The sequence below is a fragment of the Ovis canadensis genome, chromosome 22 (assembly GCF_042477335.2).
Source record: "Ovis canadensis isolate MfBH-ARS-UI-01 breed Bighorn chromosome 22, ARS-UI_OviCan_v2, whole genome shotgun sequence".
Lineage (NCBI taxonomy): Eukaryota > Metazoa > Chordata > Mammalia > Artiodactyla > Bovidae > Ovis > Ovis canadensis.
Window position 1 is genome coordinate 62,037,526 of NC_091266.1, and position 25,222 is coordinate 62,062,747.

The following is a 25,222-nucleotide window of genomic DNA, read 5'->3' on the forward strand; positions in this document are numbered from 1 at the left end:
CTGTGTCTGTGTCCTTAAACGTCTCCTTTTCCTGATAAGTGTGCCAGTCATTGGATTTAAGGCCTGCCCCGTCCAGCATGACTTCATGCTAACAGGATTACTTCTGCAAAGATGCTCTTCCAGACACACTCTCATTCATGGACAGCAGTGGTTAGGGTCTTAACAGATTTTTATGGAGGACACAATTCAACCCACACCAGCCAAGACCAACATACCTCTTTCTTTCCTTTTTATCCCCCACTCAAATAGAATATAAGAAAGCATTCGAGTTCATGGCAGGTAGTAAAGTTAAGCGTTATCTCATGAAACTTTTGTGGACGTATATTTATGTGTGTGCCACTATTTCTCATTTCAAGAAAATTTTTGAAACTCGCCAATCTGCCTCTGAAGCCTTGGTTCACAACACAGCCCTCCTCTTAAGGGGAAACAGTAAGGCAAGCTCCCTGTCCTCCAGCCTCCTTGCCTTCTGTGGTCCATATACCTACCTATCCCCACCTTGCCCCGGCCACAGGGCCTTTGCACCTGCTGGTTATGTCCCATATCTGTCTGAATTACAGCTTTCCTTCTTCAAATCTGAGAGTCAGCGTTACTCTCAGAGCAAACTTCACCCACAGCCAACCTGGACCCACTCCCCTTTTTCCTAACGAACCGTGATCATGGCCCTTTGAGAAAAACTATATACCTGTACATGCGTGTCCTGGGTCCACCTCTGCTACTAGGCAAACAGGCCCCGCACGGCTGTGCACTGTGTCTCTTCTGCTCACGATATTACTGTTCCCGCATTAGCTCTGTGCGGGCCTCCAGGACATACTCAGTAAATCAGGAAGCAACGAGTGATGCTTGCTGAACAAATTAGTCTCAGTGACCATGGAGACCATGGGGGGATGCTGTGAGGAGGCCCGGCCTAAGCTTCTAAAGGAAGGACCAGCCTGACTTCACTGTTTGCTCAAACAAACAAGGGCAGCAGCTCATTCTCCCCAAGGCCTGGGAGACATGCGTCATACCATCAATACCCCAACACCATGGATGAAGAGGCCGTGGGTCAGGGTGGTCAGGTGACTTGCCCCGTGTGCTGGGACTGGGGCTCGGTTTGCTGACCCCTCAACTTGGACGACTGTCTCTGGTGGACATGCTGTTTCTGCTTCTTGGGGTGAAGATTCAGGATAGCAGGTGCTGAGATGAGGCCGGGGAGACCAGAGTCATGCTGTTTTGGGTTAGAGCTATAGGCCTGGATGTGGGATCTGAGATCTATCCAGGCTCACATCTGAAGGATGCCTCCTCGGGGCCCCTCGGGCTGGCCCTTCCGAGGTGTCCGCTCACCGTGTGGGTGGGCACAGGGCAGCTGGGTGTGGTAGGAGTGCCTGCTGACCCCAGCTTTGCGGAGACAGGTATGTCATTTCACCAGCCGGAATCTCTGCTTCCTCAGCGGGAAAGTGGCTGTGGGAGCGTCTCTTTCCTCACCGCGTGGGCTTACCGCAAGAATGAAACGAAACATGCGCACCTTGAGGGATGGAACAGTGCTGTGCTGTGACTCGTGGGCGCCGCCTCTCTGGTCCTCAAGGTGCGGGCCGGGGGGAGGGACAGGGATTTGTGGGAGTCTGCGGACTTGCAGTCTCTTCTCCTCTTGCCCTGTGACCTTGGCCAAGTCATCTTGCTCCCCTGCCCCCGAGGACTAGCTCTCAACCATCAGTCTTCAGGATGGACTCTCATGAACCCTGAGGCCGCCAGCTCTGGATCCCAGGTCCTCTACATTGCTGCTTGTCTCTCCTCCTTGGGAGACAGTATCTGAATGGTTCAGGAATCCCTCCTAAGTTCTGGTGACAGCTGTGACTCCATTTGTGGATTACGCTCAGATGTGCATGGATTCGTCAAAGCTGCCTGCTTTATTAAAGCTGGAGAAAAGATCAGTCTTGCTGCCAGGGAGATGCGGTCCTGTCCTTCACCTTCGAGCTCTTTATGCCTCCTGTATCAGCCTCGCACTCCTGTGTCTTACTTGACTATTAAAACGGCATTTTTATCATCTTTATCCAGGAGGCCTAACTCTCATGAGGGATATATGCTCAGATCTTTGCTCACCCTCCCTGTTCTCAAATACTTGTGAAGACGCATCACTTTCCACAGAGAAGATGGCGAAGCATAACTGAGCAGTGTAAGGCAAGCATCCTTGAGCCCCGCCCAGCACTCAGCCAGCACTGGGAGCAGGATGCTGTGTGCAGAAGCAGGGGACGGAACTGGCTCCCTTCTCCTGCGGTCCCTGCATCAACCTCATCTCTGGACGAGGGGCCGGTCGCTGTAGAGCTTGAGACATCCATCAGGTCCCTCCTGGTGATCCAGACCGAAATGGCGAACGTGCTACCGCTGGGGCTCCCCTGCCCGTTACCTTTCTGAACCTCGGGGTTTAATTTGAATCAGTGTAAGACCTGAGAGAGGGAGTTTGGTCAGGGCAAGAGAGGCTCGGACACTGATGGAGATCAGCCTGGCTTTCACCACTCGTACTGTTCAAGAGATACCATTCCAGACTGGGAAGCAATTGCTTGGCAGTTGGCAAGGGTCTTTAGAGTGTGTGTTAGTAACTGACAGCACCTGCCTGGGACCCGGCTGTCACCTCCTTTGGGCCTCTGGCCTCCCACCTTGCTGTGCTGCAGTCTGAACACCTGGAGGCAGGGGCTGGGGTGTTGGTGTCCTCAGAGTCCTCCCTGCAAAGCTGTACTCCCTGCTACCCCAGACATGTGCTCTACTGGGAGGCAGCTCGTACCCTTGGACAGCGAGCATCCGCCCAGCCTGGGGAGGAAGCATCTGCACTGGATGGAGCGCAGTATTCCCTCCCCGATCCTCCTCTCCTGGCAAATCCTGGGAGGATGGTCTTCTCAGTCATCACGCGGCCAACCGCCTCCTTGCCTGGCCTGGGCTGCTGGGACCCCTCTGTCATTCCTAGGGGAGCAAAATGGGAATGAAAAACAGCTCTCTGAGCCTCAAAAGGAAGCACACCTTACTGGTGCTCAGATTGTGTGCCCCTGGGGTGTTTTGGGGTGCCAGCTAGATACTAAAGCGTGGCGGGTCCCTGCTCACTGTATCTTGGTCGTGGGTGCAGACCCGGGCGGAGAGCCCTCTCTCTCTCACTCACAGAATTTACCCATCCCAGTCGCTGGGCAGCGCTGCATTCACCTTGGAGGACCGGCTTGTCCACGGAGGAAGGGCGGTAACACTGCCCGCTCTGATCAGTTTCTCCACGTGTACAGCCTCCTGGCACCTGTCCGACTGGGATGTTCCCAAGGGTGACTTCTCCAAGGGGAGCTGCCGGGTTTGTTTATCTTTCTTGGTTGTGATGATCACAGGGTCTGTAGTCCTTTCCTGCTGGAAGTGACAGACAGGTGCTTCGGGCACACAAGACTCTGATGAAAGGTGGCACCAGCTGGGGCTGTTGAGGTACCAGCGCGATCTCTGTCTCCAGAGTCACAACTCGGTCATCCGTAATCAGAGCTTTCTTCCCATGTCAGCTGACACGGGGACACACGGGGCAGGCGCCGATCCACAGCTGTGATGCTGCAACACTGTGGGATAATTTTGCAAATTATTATTTTTAATATAATCAGCCTTTTCCTTAGGCAATAAAGGGAAACGTTAAATTGCTCACAACCTAATAAAGGTTTATCTTCTGGAGCATCAAATTCTGTTTATTCATGAAACACACACCCCCTCTGCTGACCCACTGGGAAGAAAATTAGCATTTATTTTCCCGGGATAAACAAAAATGGGCTGGGGCGGGGGGAATGTTTGTTGACATCTCTTGGTGTTAAGTGCTTCCTTACATTGAAAATGATGAAGAAGGATGGGAACCGGGAGCTCCACGGAAGAGGCCTTCCCGGGTCTGATTGCCTAGGACTCCAGGGCTTCATTTAACATGTGAGGCCTGTTTATTGTGTGCTGGGCTATGCAGTTTCATCTGGTGTCTGGTGCCTAGATGCTAATGATATGCATGCAAAGCAAACTCCCCCTCGGGCCCAGGGACCAGGTTCTCTTTCTCCTGCCGTGAGAGGTGGAAGGAAGGAAAGGAACTTCTCTGCACCATCTCCCGCACGTTCCCACAGAGGAGAGGCCCTTATGTGATCCGTGTGCACCATCTCCCGCACGTTCCCACAGAGGAGGGGTCCTTCTGTGATCCGTGGTGATGGGAAAGTGAGGTTTTCAGCTGGATTCCTCCTCTTGCAATTCCTTTCGGGGGCAGAAGTTGATGCTTCGACACCCTCTTTATTGGCCTCAGGGATGGGAGACTCTCGTTGCTCGTAAAAATAATCCAAGTCTGGACTTGCCTGGTGGCCCAGTAGGTTAGGGCTCTACGCTTCCAGGGCAGGGGGTCACAGGTTCAAAAGCCTGACCGGGGACCTAAGATCCTTCGTGCCACATGGTGCAGCCAAAGATAAAAATGAATAAAGACAGTCCATGCCTGATGTTCCAGTGCTGCGCGAGTGACTCTGCTTTTCCTGTCGCTGGTTTTCAGGTACGGCGATATGCGGCGGCAGATTGGCTTCGAGATCAGGGACATGTGGTACAATCTCGGTGAGTAACTGGGATTTCAGGGCATCGCGGTGAACCTCGTGGGTCTGTGGTGGGCAGTGACGCTGGCCCCGCCTGTCAGCTTTGTGGTATCTTAAAAATCCGAACAACTCCTGGCTACCTTTGCAGTCAGTGCTTTCAGGGAGTAGGAGATGGGAAACCACAGTAAAGGGAAGCAAATCTGATTGTGGAGGAGACAGAAAAGTCAGCAGCGCGCCCTCTCGTGTCAGGCAAGTGCAGCTCTGCCTCGGAATGCTTGCTCCTGGGTGTCACTACCGTTTCCTCTTTTTCCATGAATCAAACCATGTAGCTCATCCTACTGGTATGCACGCCATCACTTACTGACTTCAGTTTCACATAATCTACCTGCAGAGGGGTTTATTTGCCAGCTCAAAACGGGGCTCTGTCTTTCCGTGGCGGTAGGATGGGTACTTGTGCAGTCAAAACAACCAGGGCTGTGTGTGTTTGAGATAAGAAATGAGCATAGGCCTTTCTCACTATAAATTCCCTCTCAGTGTTGCTTTTGCTGCCTCGCCAAGTGTTGGTATGTTGTGCTTTCATTTTTCATTTGTCTCGAGATAATTTCTTATTTCCTCTTTGATTTCTTCTTTGACCCGTTGGTTGTTCGGGAGTGTGGTTTTAAACTTCCATGCGTTTGTGAGCTTTCCAGTTTTCCTTCTGTTTCTGACTTCTAGCTTTACTCTATTGTGGTAGGAAAAGATACTTGGTATGATTTCAATATTCTTGAACTTAGAGTCTGCAGAAGGAAGGAAATAATAAGGATTAGGGCACAAATAAACAAAATAGAGGATAGAAAAATTCAATAAAATTAAGAGTTGGGGTTTTGAACAGATAAACAAAATTGATAAACCTTTAGCTGTATTACTAAGAAAAAAAGGAAAGGAGACACAAATAAATAAAATCATAAGTGAAAAAGAAAACATTAAAACTGATGCCACAGAAGTAAAAAGGATCATATGAGACAATGTGAACAATTATATGCCAACAAATTGAATAATCTAGTGGAAATGGATAAATTCCTAGAAACATACAACCTACCAAGACTGAATTACGAAGAAATAGAAAGTCTGAACAGATGAATAATGAGTAAAGAGAATCATCTTATAACAGAAACAAGTCCAGGACCAGATACCTTCACTGATAAATACTAGCCAACATTTTAAAAAGAACGAATGCCAATCCTTTTCAAACTTTTTCCAAACATTGAAGAGGAGAGAATACTTCGAACTCATTTCATGACATGAGCATTACCATGATGCCAGAGTCAAACACACTACAAAGAAAGCCAGCTAGAGGTTGCCATCTCTGATGAACACAGATGCAGAAATCCTAAACCAGATGCTAGTAAGCCAAATTCAACAGCACACTGGAAGAGTCATACCCCGGGATCAGTGGGGTTTATCTCTGGGATGCAGAAATGATTCAACACATGAAAATTAGTTAAAGTGATATACTACATTGATTGAATGAAGGATAATAAGTAAGATTATCTCAATAGATGCAGAAAAAGCATTTGACAAAATTCAAAACTCTTTTGTGCTAAAAACTCAACAAACTTGGTATAGAAGGAATGTAACTTAATAAAGGAAATATATTGTCAACTAATATCATACTCATTGATAAGGAACTGAAAACTTTTCTCTAAGGTTGGAAATAAGACAAGATGGTTACTCTCACCCCTTCTGTTTAATATTGGAAGTCCTGGCCAGACCAGTTAGGTAAGAAAAAGCAATAAGAAGGACCCAGATCAGAAAGGAAGAAGTAAAATTATCTGCTTGCAGATGATATGTATGTAGAAAACTCTAAACACTCCACCAAAAAGGATTAGAACTAATAAATTCAGGAAAGTTGCAAGATACAACATAGGAAAAAAAAGTTGCATTTCTATACATACTCTCTGTAAAATTAAGAAGATAATCCCATTTATAATAGCATAAAAATAAATAAAATATTTAGGAATAAAATACACCAAAATCAACCCATAATGCACTAAGGTCTTAAATATAAGGCCTGAAACCACAGAACTCCTAAAGGAAACCATAGGAGAAGAACTTTTTAACATTGGCCTTGGCAAGGATTTCTTGGAAATGACACCAAAAAGTCAAGTAGTCTACGTGAAACTGAAAAGCGTTTACACAACAGAGGAAGGGGACAGTAGAAGAGGAAGATAGCCTATGAAGTGGGGGAATAAATTTTTCAACCCCAGGTCTGATAAGGGATGAATATCAACAGTATTTGAGAAACTCCTACAATTGTATGGCAAAAATACAAACAAATGCAAATAAACCAATTTAAAAATGAACCAATGACATAAATAGACATTTCTCCCAAGAAGACAGACAGATGGCCAGTAGGTATATGAAAAGATGCTCAACATCACGAGTCATTGAGGAAATGCAAATCAGAACCACAGCGGGCCATCGCCTTACACCAGTTGGATGGCTGTTATTTAAAAACAAAACAAAACAAAAAAAAGATAAACACATGTTTGCAAGGAGGTAGAGAATTTGGGACTATTGTACACAGCTGGTGGGATGGTAAAATGGTGTATCTGCTATGGAAAACAGCATGGAGGGTCCCCAATAAATTAAAAACAGAAGGGTCCCATGCCCCAGCAATCTTAGTCCAGGTTGCTTATCCTGATGAACTGGAATCAGAATCTGGATAAGGCATGCAGTCCCATGTAACTGCAACCCTGTTCACAGCAGTCAGGTGCAGAAGAGACCTGTAGGTCCACCGATGGAAGAACCGGTGAAGGAAACGTGAGATACTGTTCAGTCTTAAAAGAGAGAGAAGTCCTGTCATATGCAAAGGAAAGACAGACCCTGAAGACCGTTGTTAGATGTGAAATAAGCTGCAATTCATGGGGTTGCAAACAGTCGGACACGACTGAGCGACTGAACTAAACTGAACTGAAGCCAGTCGTAGATGGACAAACACCACAAGACTCTTCTTATATGCGGTCTCTAAAGGAGTCAAACTCCTGAGAGCAGAGAGCAGAGGGATGGTTGCTAGGGGCAGGGGTCAGCCGGGGGAGCCATGGAGGTGCTGATCAGAAGCTGAAATGTTTCACTGTTGCATGATGCACGCGTTCTGGAGATCCGCTGTTGTACATATTAACGACGCTGTGTTGTACGTGTAAAAATTGAAGAAGGTAGACCTCTACAATAAAAAAGAGAAGTAAAATGATGTTAGCACAATGAAAGCAATTTTATTAATAAGAGAATTAATATAACAAAGAAATTCTCTATTAAAATGTTAGCCAGTATGGTGCATGTATGGGTGTGAGTCCTAGAGTTGCTAGGGGACCCCGTAAGCAGCTTAAACATCTAGAATCAAAGTACTGGCTCTTGGTGTGAAAGACCTTGGCTACATCCCCAACACACAGCCCTCCAGGCTCTGTCCTGTCCTCGATCTTCCTGCCATCCCTGGGGAGAATGCAGGCACCCCGAGTTCCCAGGGAAGAGACCAAGTGAGTCCCTCCCCAGCCCCCGTCCTGCCTTGACCCTGTCTGGCTGCCTGGCCTCTGTCACCTGACTCACAGGGCTTTCCTCACTTAGCTTTCTAGGCTGTAAGATAAAGAGGTTGGATGGAAGCTTCCAAGAGCCTTCCAAGCCTGAAGTTCAATAATTCTTGCTATATGTGTATATATGATGATCTCAGTAGGGAAAAGCTCAGGCTGCTTGGATAGGGAGGAGGCCTTCTCATGATTCATTTTAACTGATCTGGCTCTGACGGGAGCATCTGTCATGCTTCCTGGCCGGTCAGAGACTTCGGGCCTCCCCCATTTGAGGGAAGGGCAGGGGAGGGCAGGCAGGGATGGAGGGAGTTGTTCCTGGCTGGACAAGTGGGAGCCGGGGGCTTTTCCAGATGCCAGGGTCCAAGTATGCTGTGGGTTCTGCTCTCTGTGGCTGGGCCGACAGTGGGTACCCAACATACTTCTGCACCAGGGCCCTCTCTGAACTCACCTTTCACCCTGGCCCTTCCTGAGAGAGTAGCAGCCCCTTCTTCTGAATTATCCAGTGTCAACTCTAAAGTCCAAACTGAGAGCTAGTCTGTTTTCCCTAAAAAGACAGTTCCAGGTGTGTTTTCAAATGCTTCCTTCCAAAATGCCTTGGTAGTCTTTTTATCATTTAGTATAAGAAGAGACGGCCATCCTGGTAGATACTCAGGTTATTAACACTCTAAAATGCATCCTTCTTGTTTGATTAGTAGTTGCTGTCTCAGCTCAGCTCACCCAGGACTGCCTCCTTCTCTCTGTCCTTCAACTGAAGGACCCCTTCCTGGCACAGAGGGAGCCTCCAAAAGCCAGCTCAAGCCCCGGCTGAGCAGACCAATGGGCACTCCTGACACTTGGGTGGTCTTTCTTTTTTTTTTTTTTTTTCAACTCAAAGTCATCTCTGGAATCCCTGAGATTGATCACTGTTTGAAACTGACTGCTCACGTGCTCTGTGTGATCTCAGTGAAGCAAGGTGAGATGGCCCTGGGGAAGTCTGAGCTCCTCTGTGAAGCCATCTCCAGGTCTTCATGAAGCCTCCACTGGTCAGCAAGGTGGGCTCTCTTAACATCACCTGTCCTTTTACTCCAAGTAGGCAGAGTTGAGCGAGGAAGGAAGGCTTTTGATTTGCAGTGTAAATGATGTCATTAAGAGAGAATGTGTCCAATTCTTCCCTGTCCATTGCTGATTGGAATACGGTGATTCACACATCTGAGCTGTGTTTGGCAACTTTTCACCTGGGACCTTTGACTCTGCAAAAGAAGCAGCCAGGAGGTCAAATGTAAACCTAAACCATGACTGTGATCCATGAGGGGCAGGAATATGGTACCAGAAAGAAATAATCATCAACCCACGTGATTGGGTTCCTTGTTTAAAATAATAATTATTTTTGAACGTTTAAAGAATAATAAACATATCAGCTGCTCACAAGATCAGGCCCAAGCAGCCTCTCAAAATGACTAAGGCCAGCTCTGGGGGTCACCACAGTGAGGTCACTCCATGGAGTCACCTCCGGCCACCTGGCTCTTTCTTTGCTGTTGTGAATCTCACGTATTGGATTGGAGCCTGCCTGCCAAGTGTCATTGCTGAGGCCACCACTCTAGATATTTACGACAGCACGTTTCAGTTTCCCAAGATGTACACAATCTATTTTCTACACAGTTTTTTTATAGAATTTTTTTTTTCAAATGGATTCAGGTTTGGGACCACGTTGGCATTCTGATCTAGCCAGCTCCACCGAGAAAATTAAAAAAAATACAAGTCAGATATATTCATCCTCTTAAAATTACTTATCTATCACCCAGAGCCAAATACACCCTGAGAAGACTTCTCCCTTGAATCTTGTGTGCCGTGTGCATGACTCAGAACCCGCCTCAGTACAGAGCAAGCTTCAGAGAAAGAATCCGGCGTCTCTGTTCCTGAATTTCATGCAAGTACACACAGCGCTGCCCCATGGGACCGAGCAGCATGTCCTGGTTCTTTTTTTTTTCCTCCCATACCTGTCATATTTTGAGTGCAAAAGGAGAAATCAAAGGCAGACTCTCTCCCCAAAAGGGGGGAGAAATGTGCTTATTTACCCAGCTCTTCAGTTATTTATCAAAGCGCGCTCCATGCAACAGCCCACGGAGCACCCCTTTCTCACCTCGATTTACATTTTGTTTATTACGTACAGCACCCTGGAGCCACAGTCACTGGGATCTGGCGGGAACAAATGTGCTAGCCCAGAGATCTTTATCTGCCAGGCTGGGCCTGGGGTATTTGTCATGCAGAGATTCCCTTCGGGATATTTTTGGAGACTTGGAAAAATTGTGTGTTTCCCATTAAAACCCATAATCAGTGGGGAGGAACCTGTTTGATGGGGTGATGGAAATTTTGGCTCTTGTCTACCCTTGTGTGTATGAAGATTTTCCCAGAATTAAACGATGTTTAACATGTAACCTCCCGGATTTCTGAACACTCGTGATCATCGAGAGATCTTCCAGACACCCCGGGGGGAGGAGGCAGAAGCCAGCCCCTCCCTGAGACAGAGCAGTCTGGTTCCCAAAGAATAACCTCCATGTTTTGTCAGGAGAAGAAAGACTCCCTGTGGGGTTTTAAGAATTGGGGAGTGGTAACCAGGAATTTTGGACCCAAATTTGAGCAAACTCTGGAAGATAGTGAAGGACAAAAGAGCCTGGAGGGCTACAGCCCTTGGGGGTCGCAAAGAGTTAGACTTGACTTATTGATCAAACAACGACGACAAACCAGGAGTTTGGCAGAGGTGACCAGAGGTGAAAGAGTCCTATTGTGATCCAATAATTACCATGTTCTTCCGTTGTCTCAAAAGGATTCAAACAGAAAAATAAATCTTCTTTTTCTTAAAATCTCCAGTTCAAGAGTCACCTTGATCCCCATTGATTCCAAGCCTGATTTCGTCATTAAATTTGAACAAGAGATGCTCCAGGGGAAATCCATAATGCAAATGCCAGAACAAGAGAAAAAAAAAAAAGATGAATACTGGAGCATTGCATCCAGCCGTCTCTCATCTTGAGGACCATTGGTTCTCCAAGGCTCAACTCTAGGACCTCATTGTGGCTGAGGCTCATCACTGGTGCCCAGCCAGTGGGTCCTGCGTTAATAGGAGGAGTAGGAGTGTTGTGCCCAGAGTCTGAGAACCCAAAACTGAGAGAATAAGACGTCCACAGCAATGCAAAAGCATGAAGGGGTTTATTGCTAGCTAGGGCTCAAGTCTCGTCCAGCGCAGTGGAGTCTTGACGAGAGCCCCGAGCTCTGAATCACATCTACTTTTATACAGACGGTTCTTTCTTCCTGTAACAGCATAGCTGATTGGTTAAAACGTGCGTGCGTGGGACTTTTAACCTCACATCCCTATCCGGATTGGCTCAGGTCTGGCGCGGGCGGGGTCTACGGGGATTTTTTCTGATTGGTCGAGCTATACTGCCTGCAGGAGTTCCCAGTGCCTCAGCTTTTCTAGAGGCTAAACCTCAGGCCTAGCCTGCCCCTTAGAGCCTGTCCTGGCTTCAGTTTGGTCCTAACATTCCCCCCTGTCTTCAGCTACATAGAGGAATCTTCCTCTTTATTTTGGGGCAGGGCCTGATACTGTTGCCTCAGTACCATCAGTTGGACGGTATTGACGCAGTCTTTTACAAAGGCAACAAGCTTAGTTATTATGCATGGACCAAAAGTAAGTATTAATAGTAGCACTATTAGAGGGCCCACCAGGGTGGAAATTAGCTTTGTTAACCACAGGGACTATTGGAACCAGGACTTAAATTAATTTTGAGACATTTTTCTTTTTTTTTGATTTAGCCCTTTTTTTGTCTTGGCCAGGGACTCCCTGATTATCCCTGAGTGATTTACATAAAAACAACGTTTTTTCCCTAACACAGCACATAGGCCCCCTGAGAGACTTCATACTCAAGATACTTTTTGGGAATCGGGGCGGAGGTCTCTTTCTTCTGTAACTTCTTTCTGCTGTGCATGGGCATAGGCCTGCCTGGCAGAGCAGAAGTCTCTCTACCTGATCTAAGTTGGGGTTTTTCACATATGAAACCAGCTTCTACCCTTGTAGTTACAGCAATTTAGTTGGCCCCTCTCAGAGATGAAGTAGACAAGGGCCAAACAAGAGACCTAACAGGATGGTCATCTCTGGTCCCCGGAAACAGAAGGCAGCATTTGGGGTGAGGGTTACAGGGTTTGTGACCCCTTCTGATTGGTTGGTGGTGAGGCAACAGAGCTGTGCTCCAAGAATCTTGTGTTCAGTCTGAAGTCGCCATCTTCCACCTGGGTGGGGGCTCAAAGACACTGCTATGCATATTTCTCTGAGTAGGAACCAGGACTCTGTCTGGAGGCTGTACCAGCCTTTGATGGTTTCTGTTTTCGTATCCCCTCCCTTCCCCGATTAGCAATTGTTTGAATCCATGCTTTGGAATTCAGCGAAGGCCAAGGAGGCTGAACAAAGTCTATATCCTACAGATAAGAAATGGAGAACACGGAGCAGATCTGTACTCCAGAGCCCCACAGAGTCCCGCTCAGTTTTAATTTTAGGGAACTAGGCAACTATGATTGTGATAACTGTCTGTCAAAATGGGGCATAGGACTGCCCCAGCTTGGAGCAATACAAGCTCTAATCTGAAAGTACACCCATAGCATCACCTAGTTATTTTCCAGGATATCTGAACCGTAGCTACTCTATTTTGACTTTTAATTGTAAACTATTTTTTAATAGCCAAAGCAGATTTTACCGTTAATGACGTCAGTGTTTTTCTAGATATGAGAAGATGTAAGAATTGGGACTCATAAAATCTTCTCCTGAAAAGATCTAGCTATCTGATGGCCTGTTCTGCCAGTTTTTCCCAGAGCACAGAGTGCCTCATTTCTGATTTTTACCCTGAACTCTTTTCAGGGGCGTTGAAAGTCAGCAGTTGCAGCGGCCATGATTTAATCTTTGTAGATGCAGATAGCGAGTATCAGTCTTAAGTTGGCAGAGCCCCTTTTTGCTCATAAACTTGACCATGATTATGGGGGGGGGCACTTTATGACCATTTTATCCCATGGTGCTGAGAATATCCATTCTCAGGTTTGGCAAAGATTCTGTTGACAGGCCACTCAATGTGCTGTTACTGGATTAGGCCATAAAACAGTATCTAAAATTCTCTGGGCCACCTGTCTTATTAGCATCTTGGTCCAGGAAAATATTTCCTCTTGTTGCTTCTTGCCATATCTAGAGTCACACTGTTATCATCATCGATCTCATATGGGACTATATATTATTTTATTAGAGACCTCATACACACATTTGACAGTGTAAGAAACAGCAATTTTGTAAGACAGGGGAAATACAAATAACATAGCCAGCAGTATTAGTAAAGTCACAAGTAAGACTTATGTTAAGAACTTCCATTAGATGTAGCCCAGTATATCTTCAGGTCATCTGACTTAGTCTGTCCTGTAGAATCTTTTATCTTTTAGGGAAATTATATATTGGCACCATCTATAAGGCACATAGCCCAGTTTTTTAGTGTTACTAGACTGATTATCTTTAGTATGATTTATTTATTTATTTTTTCAACAGAGGAGACTTTAAACCTAAATTATTGTAGCCTGATATTATCTATATAAATCTATCCCATAATTGTGGGAGATTTTTCCCTTTTTTGTGGAAACTTTTCTTGTTTTGATTGAGCTTGGGTAGTAGAAAAAAGCTGAAATTTATAGCCAGAGTCAGAGCAGGCATTATTAATTGGCCCGGTGAGGGGATCCTATCTAGTAATACTCATAGTGACCTGAATATGACTATAATTTTTAAGTAAATTTTTTCAGGGCCAACCAGTTAGAGTCTGGTAGTAGAGAAATTTACCAAGGTAACCCAGAACTAGACACAGTTAATTGGCCACAAACCCAACAATTGGATTGATTTTTAAAACTAGTATAGGATCAGGCCTATGATAGAAAAGCATTTGACTTATATGCAAAGGTCTAAGAAGTCAAGAAAACATAAATGATCATACGAATTGGGTCCCGCATCTCGGGGAAGCTGTCTACCTCTGATGTCGTATTTTCATCCTGGTGTAGTGTAGTTTCTCCTGATAAAAAAGTCCTTCCGTCCAGGTTGGAGACAGTCCCTTAAATTATGTCTTTTTCCAGTCCTGGTTGCAGGTCATGAGGCATCTGATCTTCATCCAAAGATAGATTATTGAGATAAGCTTCAGAAACAAACTTAGGGTGTTTTTCAAGAGTTTAATTAAATTTTACATCAATATCACACAATAGCAAAGAACTATCTAAGAGATGACTCTTACTAGATGCAGACCTCCATTAACAAACTGGGATTTAACGTTTTGAAATATCTTTTTCTCCTTATAGTTACCCTTATTTTTATTAAATATAACCAAATTAAGGCTACTTTATTTGCAAAATAGGTCTGTTCTCACTGATTTTGATCTGATGATTTTTATAACCATAATTGATTATAGGCTTTTTATTTTGCTGAAACATTTATAAGAGTCTCAGACTGAACTTTTAAAATAAAACAGGGCTGGGAAACTCACACCAAAGGCTTATCACAGATTCTGCCTAACAAATCTAGGTGAATTTTTCCCTTTTTAAGGTCTCAAAAATTTCTTCAGATTTTTGTATACGTGAGATAACCTTCTTAACTCATTTGATGAACTTACTGGAAACCTAAGAACTCCCAATTTTTAGAGGAGTCAGAAAATATAATTGTTTTGTTTATAACATTTAATTTTACCAAAATATTGTCATAATTAGTTTGAGAGGAAGATTTTTCCTACTTCCTGAAAACATAAGATTCAAACCCATAATTTTTCAGATAGAAACCATAAAAGTTATAAGCATATTTACTGGTTCATTCAGTCCTTTTGCTAACTTTTGTGAAGTCATCAGGTTTTTCATTAAAATACCAGGGCATATCAGAATGTTAAAAACTCCATATAATTTCTAGGATATCTATATTACTTAATTTACCATATATTATAACATGAGCAGATTTATTACTCATTTGATAATCTTTTCCATGTAATTTAACCAACCAAATAAACACAGTTTAAAATCACTCCTTGGGATGTTCCAGGGGCCCTCTGAAGCACCCCAAAGTTAGCTAGAGATATAAAAGCTCATATCTCATTTACATTTTTAGAAGTTTCTTCACTTGAGGTAATTTCCTTGTTGACAAACTTGTAACAGATATAATATTTAACTTATATTAATCCTAGGTACAATGAAAATATTCTACTTAATGTTAATTATTTTAAGACTATGTCTATATTACATAGATCAGCAAACATTAATATCAGGTATTTAACATTGAATATTTCCCAGTTCACATGAACCTGGAACTTATTGTTTAATTTAGAATTGCTTGATTTGTAAGCGCTTGCCCCCCCTTTTTTTTAAGCCAAATAAATAGAGCTCATATACATATTAACCACAGAAATATTACCAAGACATATTTAGACAGACACAGTGCAAGATCTAGCTTTAAGTCTTTTTTTTTTTTTCCCCCCCTTTTTCCTCAGTGTCAGGAGTTAGAGATGGTCTAGATAAGTGTTCCTGAGAGCCCTGGTCTCAAGGCACAGGGAAAGAAAATCAAGTTCTAACAAACTGGCGGCAGTCTAAACCACATGGTGGCCAGACAAAGCAAAATTTTCTTCTTCAGGGGATCTTCTTGACCCAGGGATCAAACCTAGATCTCCCATATTGTAGAGTCTCTCAGGAAACCTCCTATAGAGACACAGAACTTCAGATCTAAGTAGGAAAGGAAGCCAGGTTGAAAGAAGGGGGAGGAGGCAGGAGAGGGGGGCAAAAGGGGTGGCCTTACAAACGTCTCCTGCCACCTACAGATACCCAGGCGTTACGGGACTTTTCCCTGGGCCTCCAGAGAAGGGAGGACTGGAACTTGGCCCTACCAGAAATCAGAACCAGAATTTGAGTTCTCCGCCAAGAGGAGGTGATCAGTCTCCAATCCTCAGCTCAGGCTGAGGGCCCTTCGACCAGATTCCTGCGTCCAGGACCAGGGGAGGGACTAGAAAAACAGGGAAGGATAGGAAGGGTTAAGGAGAGGAAAGAGAGAGGGAAGGGGAGAGAGGTCAATAAAGTCTCTTGTTCCTTACCAGTCGGGGCACTCTGGCCAGTTGTCTGCGTCAGGAGGAGACCAGGGACAAAAGGGTCCCGGTTGCGGCCGCTGGGTCTGGTCCATTGGCAGGCAAGCTGGCCCCTGAGTACCCTGAGTGGTCAGGATGTCAGTCTTGGCTTTTTCACCAATAACGATAGGTTTTGTGCCCTAGATTTGAAATCAGAAAAATGGTCAGTCATAAGGGACAAAGGAGTAGAAGTCGCTTGCCCCATGATTACAGAGAAGAACACAGGAGACAAAATGAACACACAAAGAGCAGAGACAATGCCGGCACTCACACAGACACCACAAACAGATAACAAATACACATCGGCCGAGAACACAGCACTAGGTCTTCCTGGGCCCCCCTGAAACTTTCTTCCCCTCGAGGTAATCTTACCAACAAGGCGTCCACAGAGCCAGCCACCTCCCCAGCACAATGCCAGGCCTCGGCCTTACGCTGGTCTTAACCAGAGAACAGAGCCAGCCGCCTCCCCAGCACAATGCCGGGCCTCGGCCTTACGCTGGTCTTAACCAGAGAACAGAGCCAGCCGCCTCCCCAGCACGATGCCGGGCCTCGGCCTTACGCTGGTCTTAACCAGAACTAACACTGGTGTTCAGATATCTCTCCTCCTAGTGAGGAAACCCCTTTTTCCCAGTTAAAGGGATCCCGGATGAGCCCCCAAATGTTGTGCCCAGAGTCCGAGTCCCCGAAACTGAGAGAATAAGACGTCCACAGCAATGCAAAAGCATGAAGGGGTTTATTGCTAGCTAGGGCTCAAGTCTCATTCAGCGCAGTGGAGTCTTGAGGAGAGCCCCGAGCTCTGAATCACATCTACTTTTATACAGATGGTTCTTTCTTCCTGTAACAGCATAGCTGATTGGTTAAACCGTGCGCGCCCACGGGACTTTTAACCTCGCATCCCTACCCGGATTGGCTCCGGTCTGGCGCGGGCGGGGGGCTATGGGGATTTTTTCTGATTGGCCGAGCTACACTGCCTGCGGGAGTTCCCAGTGCCTCAGCTTTCCTAGAGGCTAAACCTCAGGCCTCGCCTGCCCCTTAGAGCCTGTCCTGGCTCCAGTTTGGTCCTAACAGGAGATTATTACTGTAACAACTACAGTGAAATTGGAGACGCCATTGTTCTTGGAACATACTTTTCCAATCCCTGCGTTCACCACCACTTGTTACTATCCTATCCTCTCCTCCCAGCCTGGAGCAGTAAAGACTGTCGGTGCCAGAGTCCGCTGTGAAACTGCAGTTGTGCGTGATGAGCACCTCTCTGTCAGCAGCATCTGTCTTCTGAAACACTGGCTCTGGCATTTTTTTAGACAGAATACAAGAGAAATGACACCCGAGAGACAGAATGTAATAGCATTTTTGAGAGAATGCTTTGCCTCAGTTACATGCCTTTCAGAAACAATAAGCTTTGGGGGAAGTGATGAAAATCACATTATATTAGAGCTTTAGTCAAAGTATTATTTATTTAGTAGAGGTTAATAAGATTTTTAAAATAAGATTTTAGTAGTATTCAGATTCCTTGTTGAATGTCACATTTTGTGTATATGTCCACGCAGTACAAATTTCAGAATTCGTTTCATTTAGGCCACTAACTTCTGCTTTATTGACTATGCCAAAGTCTTTGACTGTGTGGATCACAATCAACTGTGGAAAATTCTGAAAGAGATGGGAATACCAGACCACCTGACCTGCCTCTTGAGAAATCTGTATGCAGGTCAGGAAGCAACCATTAGAACTGGACATGGAACAACAGACTGGTTCCAAATAGGAAAAGGAGTGCGTCAAGGCTGTATATTGTCACCCTGCTTATTTAACTTCTATGCAGAGTACATCATGAGAAACGCTGGGCTGGAAGAAGCACAAGCTGGAATCAAGATTGCTGGGAGAAATATCAATAACCTCAGATATGCAGATGACACCACCCTAATGGCAGAAAGTGAAGAGGAACTAAAAAAGCCTCTTGATGAAAGTGAAAGAGGAGAGTGAAAAAGTTGGCTTAAAGCTCAACATTCAGAAAACGAAGATCGTGGCATCTAGTCCCATCACTTCATGGGAAATAGATGAGGAAACAGTGGAAACAGCATCAGACTTTATTTCTTTGGGCTCCAAAATCACTGCAGATGGTGACTGCAGCCATGAAATTAAAAGATGCTTACTCCTTGGAAGGAAAGTTATGACCAACCTAGATAGCATATTCAAAAGCAGAGACATTACTTTGCCAACTAAGGTCTGTCTAGTCAAGGTTATGATTTTTCCAGTAGTCATGTATGGATGTGAGAGTTGGACTGTGAAGAAGGCTGAGCGCTGAAAAATGGATGCTTTTGAACTGTGGTGTTGGAGAAGACTCTTGAGAGTCCCTTGGACTGCAAGGAGATCCAACCTGTCCATTCGGAAGGAGATCAGCCCTGGGATTTCTTTGGAAGGAATGATGCTAAAGCTGAAACTCCAGTACTTTGGCCACCTCATGCAAAGAGCTGACTCATTGGAAAAGACTTTGATGCTGGGAGGGATTGGGGGCAGGAGGAGAAGGGGATGACAGAGGATGAGATGGCTGGATGGCATCACTGACTCGATGGACTTGAGTTTGAGTTAACTCCGGGAGTTGGTGATGGACAGGGAGGCCTGACGTGCTGCGATTCATGGGGTCGGTCGCAAAGAGTCGGACACGACTGAGCGACTGAACTGAACTGAACTGATGAGGATTATATGTTTTGTTAAGGGTCTTCATTTATAATAGCCAAATTCGTTTAACGGTTCTCTTTTCTGAAATCTGCAGTAGCTGAGTTCTAAGGAAAGCTAAATTATTTATTGTATCCATTCCATTTCCAGATTATGTAAAAATATTAGTAATATTGATTAACTCTGGGTAAATTACAAGTCTTAATAACATAATGTTGCAAATAATTCATTCAAGAATTTAACTCTTATGCATTCTTCTATTATATGTTGGAAAGAAATGATATAAATTCTAATGGAGTGAAATAAAAATAAATCAGAAATTCTGAAATTAAAGATAAGAAGGCAGGAATTTAAAAGACCTCTTACTGGATAACCCTGCCTCTAAATTTAATTATGTCATCTCATATGAGGCGAACACCTCCGTTTTTTAGAAATGAGGTTTCCAGTATATTCTTTCCAGACATGGGTAAGGAGGAAGGGGGTCTCCCAGCTCCTTCCCTCTGCTGGCCTCTTATCACTGCAGGTTCTCTGGAAGCTCACCCTCGTCACTCCCAGCCCTCAGGAGTTTAGGTCTAGCAAGGTTTAGGAGCCACTGCCCGGGGTAAGGAAAATTGGCAGTAAAAAATGAAAAAAAAATCCCTGAGATTTTTGAGTTAGCAGTCGAAAGCAGAGGCCTCAAAAGGTATGATACCAGCATTTCCAAGAAAGTAGTTGAAATAGAAAAGAAAAATAAACAGGTTTGGAACCTGAAAGAAGCCAGTTTCTACTTTCTGAGGGACACATTTTAGAAGCGTGTTACTGCAGTAATGCTAGAGAAAATGACAGGCCCTTGTCCGCTCATCTGTGTTTGTTTGTCTGTGCAGCCAAGTCTTAGTTCCCAGACCAGGGATTGAACCCAGGACCACAGCAGCGCAAGCCATTGTAACCACTGGACCGCTAGGGAGCTCCCAGCCCCTGGGTAATTGTTAGAGCAGACAGATGCGGGAGCGCTGTGGGCAGCAAGCACCCTTTCTTTTACGGAGGGTCGGCGAGTGTCACTCCCCTGGAAAGATGCCATGACAAGCAGGCAGGGAATGGGGGGCACGGCCGAGGCTTCAGAATCCCAGACCCGGCTTCCCATCCTGCCCTGCTGTTTCCAGTGGACAGCATGCTGGTTTAGGGAAGCCTGCAGACTCTGTCTGTGAAACAGAGTTCAGAATGGCCGCCACCCTGGAAAAGGGTGGTGCTAATGAGGTGGGAATGAAAGAGAAATCTTTGTACCTTCTGCTCAATTTTGCTATCAAATATAAAGTTTATTAAAATTTTTTTAAGGCTCAGTTTTTAAAATTGAGGGAGGCATGGTCGTCATCTCACAAAATGATGTTGAGAATCAGTGAGGTTCTTTCCATGAGGCTTGTCTTGTAGTCGTACTTAGTAAATGTCAGCTAATACTGTAATATTCATTATTAGTGATGGGGCAATCGTATTTGAGAAGGTTTCTAAAAAGTTCTTTTTAAGCAAATACTATTGCCCTATGAATCATAATGAATATTATAATCTGATACTTATAAAATTATATCTGGACAAGATAGGTGATTTATAAGATAAAGGAGTTATTTAAATAAGCATTTTGGGGGACTTCCCTTGCAGTCCAGTGGTTAAGAATCCACCTTCGAATGCAGGGGACGCAAGTTTGATCCCTGATCAGGAACCCAGGATCCCACATGCCATGGGGCAGTTAAGCCTGCATGCTCAACTACTGAACCTGGGCGCCGCAGCGGCAGCGAAAGATCCCTCATGACGTGGTGAAGACCCCACCTGCCTCCGCGAAGGCCCGACAGAGCCAGAGAAATAAATATTGAATGAACAAGCATTTTTCAATCACATCGCTAGTCAAAAAAAACCAAAGTCCTTTCTGTTTTCACAGCTTCATATTCTGAGGTCTGGCATTGCTTTCTTTTTGATTGCAGCTGTTCAGAAGGTTACAGAAATCACTCAACATTATTTACAGAGGTTCCAAATAGTAAACTGGTTTTCAAATGATGTTGCAGACACAGAGGGCCCAAGAGACCATCTACCCTATCTGCCTTCACTTTATCAACTCTTGTTCATTATCTACAAAGTGAGATGCCCAGTGTCCCGTCTCCTAGCCCTGCTCTTTCCAAATCTGGGTACCTACTGGCAGCTCACGCCTCTTATGTGTGTGATGTAACTGTCTATTTGTGAAATGGCTTTTATTGTCTGTGACAGACAAACCATGACTATAGGCCTTGTACTCGATGAATTTTTTTAATGGCTTTATTTTAATTTGCAGTACTGTCCACTTCTTATACTACAGGCTGGACACATTCAAAATTGTTGCCTGTGGATGAGAAATGGATATATATTCTCCAGATCCTAGCCTTCAAAATTTCAGTGATCTGTGTAGTTTTGTTTTGTCCATTGAAGCCCATTTCAGAGTCCTTTTTAAAAAAACAAAAAAACAAAAAACAAAAATTGTTGAATAATGCATTTCTTTATTCAAGGTCAACACAAGATCAAGTTCATTCCAGAGATGGTTGGTCCCATATTGGAAATGACGCTGATTCCAGAGACAGAGCTTCGCAAAGCCACCATCCCCATCTTCTTCGACATGATGCAGTGTGAATTCCACTCCACCCGAAGCTTCCAGATGGTAAGGACGTGGGGGTGCGGTAAGTGGCCTGGACACAAGCCACTTTCTCAAGGTGCTCTGGTGTGTCCTCTTGAGGACTCATAGATAGTTCTGTAGTTACATGTGGCGAATATGGAAAACACTTCCCTACATCCTAAGAGAGAAGAGTCCTAGGTTTTCCTTGTGGAGGAAGCCTGTCGTTCTTAAGGAGGACTGCTCTCAGCTTTATGGAGCATTGCTGTTTGTTTTTAGCTTTCAGTTACTTTTTTCTGGATTTACTTACACATTAAAACTGGGTAAAATTCGTTCACTCTCCTTCACAGGTGCAGTGGAAGGTTTGATCAGACCTGACTGTTAATTTCTGACTGGCGGCTTCATGCTGAGTTACCTTATTTTTAAGTCTAAAGTCTTTGCCTTTCTTCTTCTAAGTGTGTGCCTTGATGTTTTTGCCTGTGCAGTGAGACAGATGAAATTCATGAAGGTATATGTAGGGGCTTTCCTGGTGGTCCAGACTTCCTGCCTCCACTGCAGCAGCTACAGGCTCCATCCCTGTCAAACTCAGAGCCGCATGCCCAAGGCCATGAATTTTCGGTCAAGGATCCTTGACCATTTGTTCACTTATATTATCTTCTGTTTGTACCTTCATAGACAGGTGATAAGACACCCTGAAAGTAAAATCAGGGGGAAAAAAAACTAGTGGGAAAAAAAAATCTCTTTGCAAAAGTAATCTGGTCTTGTGAATTGGGAAATGATCACTTTCCTTTTCCATTGGAACAGCTCAGATATTCTACTGACCTATCTCAGCCTCCCTGCGGGGGACGGCATGTGGATGACCCCGGGCATGTCATCCTTCCCAAATCTGCTGCTTCCCCAGGGCCCTCGTTCCTGCCGGGCTCCTTGTCATCCGGCTCACGGGTCCCGTTCCACTGGCCCGGCCTTGGCTTGCTCTCTTGGCCTCGATGGTGGGTTGCCGTGGTTTGTGCTTCTTCCTCTGTCTCAGCCGCAGGATCCATCTGCTCCCTTCGCCCCCCATTCCAGCCTCTCCTGGACCACAGCATCTGTCTCTCCACTCGCCATATCTTTTCAGACTCCTCTCTGTCCTCGGTTCAGCTCTCGTCCTCCAGCGGCCCCTCTCCTGAAGCACAGGGTGTGCCCTCTTTTCCTTGTCAGTGACGTTGGGGAATGTGTGTAGCTGACGTGCGCACAGGGGCACGCCTTGACCCTGCTCCCCTGCTCCCCTCCCCCTCCCCATCCAGGGAGTTTCTAGGACAGGCCTGGCCGACTGCTGTCTAATCTGCCACCAATTCAATTATCTAACCTTATTAGTCACATCAACAAGGCTTAAATTGGCTCTGCGTTCATAGCAGATGTGCAAACCAAATGGAGTGAGGGGAAGGCATGAAGTTTTTTCATTTTTACAAAACTTTACTGTTTTGAACATATGACAGAGCCTCTTTTTTGAGAGGTTGCTGTAGCTTTCAGGATGGGGCTGTTGAGACCCTCCTGTGAACTATGCCCCGTGAGCAGTTGTTTCACACTCTCACAGGTGCAGTGGAGTGACCTGCTGCATTCAGACGACACACCTGCCGTTTCACTGAAGTTTAAACCGACTCACACCATCACTGGAATTTCAGAAGCATGTCTTACGCATTGGGTTTTTTAAAAAGTTCCCCAGGGCTGTTGCTCCTAGGGTCTCCAGTGGCAGTGGAGGGTATTTCATTAGAATGTTCTAATACGTACAGTTCTCCAAGAGTCTGCTTCTTCCTTGTCTCCATTTCTGCAAGAAGGAGCATGAATCTTCTTTCAAAATAAGTGTCCCCTTTTCTGTGTCCTGGATGTTGCTTATCCCCAGTGTTCGTGCACTGGGGGGTCTGGCGTGGAGTTGGGAAAGGATGGCATGGAGGTGGGATAGTGTGGCCTGCAGTTATGGCTTCACATGCCCTCCTGGTAGCCTGGGACCCTATTTCGATGGCTGCAGGCAATTCCTGACTTCGATACTGTTGGCTCTGGGCAGGTCCTAACAGGTACACGTGATCTGATCCATCATGGAAGAGCTTGGCCAAGACAGGAGCATGTGAACTACGAGGCTCACATATGTACCAAGTGGCCTTGCATTCTAGAAACCCTTCCCACCTAGAAAATAGTCTGCTTCATGTCGTCAGGCAGGCTTTCCTGATGGCTCAGGGGTAAGGAATCTGCCCGCAATGCAGGACATGCGGGAGACATGGGTTTGATCCCTGGGTTAGGAAGATCCCCTGGAGGAGGGCATAGCAACCGACTTCCCAGGTGGCGCTAGTGGTAAAGAACCCGCCTGCCAGTGCAGGAGACGTGAGAGACACAGGTTCAGTCCCTGGGCTAGGAAGATACCCTAAAGGAGGAAATGGCAGCCCACTCCAGTATTCATGCCTGGAGAATCCCATGGACAGAGGAGCTTGGCAGGCTACAGTCTGTGGGGTTGCAAAGATGAACCTTAACTAACCTCTCCCCTATCTCGCTGAGAAAGTGGGAAAGTGAAAGTGTTAGTCGCTCAGTTGTGTCCAACTCTTTGGGACCCCATGGACTGTAGCCCACCAGACTCCTCTGTCCATGGGATTCTCCAGGCAAAAATTCAGGAGTGGGTTGCCATTCCTTTCTCCAGGGGATCTTCCCAACCCAGGGACTGAACCCAGGTCTCTCACATTGCAGGCGGATTCTTTACTGTCTGAGCCACCAGACCCTGCCCCCCACATGAGTACATCCTGAGCGTCAGCCTCACTAGATTTTGATTCAGAAGAAAAGCATACCTTTTAAAGTCTCCCTTGGCACCTTTTTTTTTTCTTTTTTCTTTTTTGAAGAATTCCATTCTTTCTATCTTTGGAAAATACAGAACTAATAGCTAAGAATCGTAGCAAATGGCCATGTGGGCTCTCAACCTTTAATAAAAATGAGATGGAAAAGACTCCACAGAAAAATAGTGTTTTCGGTCACAGCTATTTTCTGTTCTCTTCCTGAGGGTCAGCAAAATGCTCCAAGACTTTCAGAACTTCCTATTTAGTTGTAAAAAATTATAACATGAGTAATCTTTGTGTCCTAAATGTTGCAAATTCCTGTTTGAATAATCTCTTCTTGCTGCCCAGGCTGGTTACCTTAAGCAAATAATTGAATAACCCAAGTGGGTGTTGGCAGCTTCTGCCTGTTGGTGGCAAAGCCAATGTAGTTTGCACTGTAATATGAATATGAATATGTTCGGTGGTGATTTTTTATTTCTTCTTCAGTTCATTGGGATTTTGTTGATTGCTTTGTTCTTGCTTTCATTTAAAAAATAATACTTGATTCTGTTGTTTTGGATGCTTAGAGGGGAAATATGGCCCCCAAATTAGGCTTTCATTTCACTGAACCCCAAACTCAAAAGTGGTCCAAGAGGTCATGGACACTGACGCCCTGGACCCTGAGAGTTCTGACGACACTGAATCGTGTTAATATTATAAAAGCTGTCCAGCAAAGAGATGCCTGAGTGTGTGCATACTAAGTCGCTTTGGTCATATCTGACTCTTTGTGACCCCTGGACTGTAGCCCACCAGGCTTTTCTCTCCATTGGATTCCCCAGGTGAGAATATTGGCTGGTACTGCTGATAAGTCGCGTCAGTTGTGTCTGACCCTGTGCAACCCCATAGATGGCAGCCCACCAGGCTCCTCTGTCCCTGGGAT

General features: G+C 45.4%; 1 protein-coding gene across 2 annotated transcripts in view; it reads left to right on the top strand.

Moving 5' to 3' along the window:
* DOCK1 (dedicator of cytokinesis 1) overlaps window positions 1-25,222 on the top strand; it is a 568,995-nt gene that overhangs the window by 459,901 nt on the left and 83,872 nt on the right. For both annotated transcript variants that reach the window (XM_069566865.1, XM_069566866.1), the window contains exons 32-33: window positions 4,499-4,557; window positions 21,408-21,556. In XM_069566865.1, coding sequence (XP_069422966.1) covers window positions 4,499-4,557; window positions 21,408-21,556 — 208 coding nt within the window. The remainder of the gene's footprint in view (window positions 1-4,498; window positions 4,558-21,407; window positions 21,557-25,222) is intronic.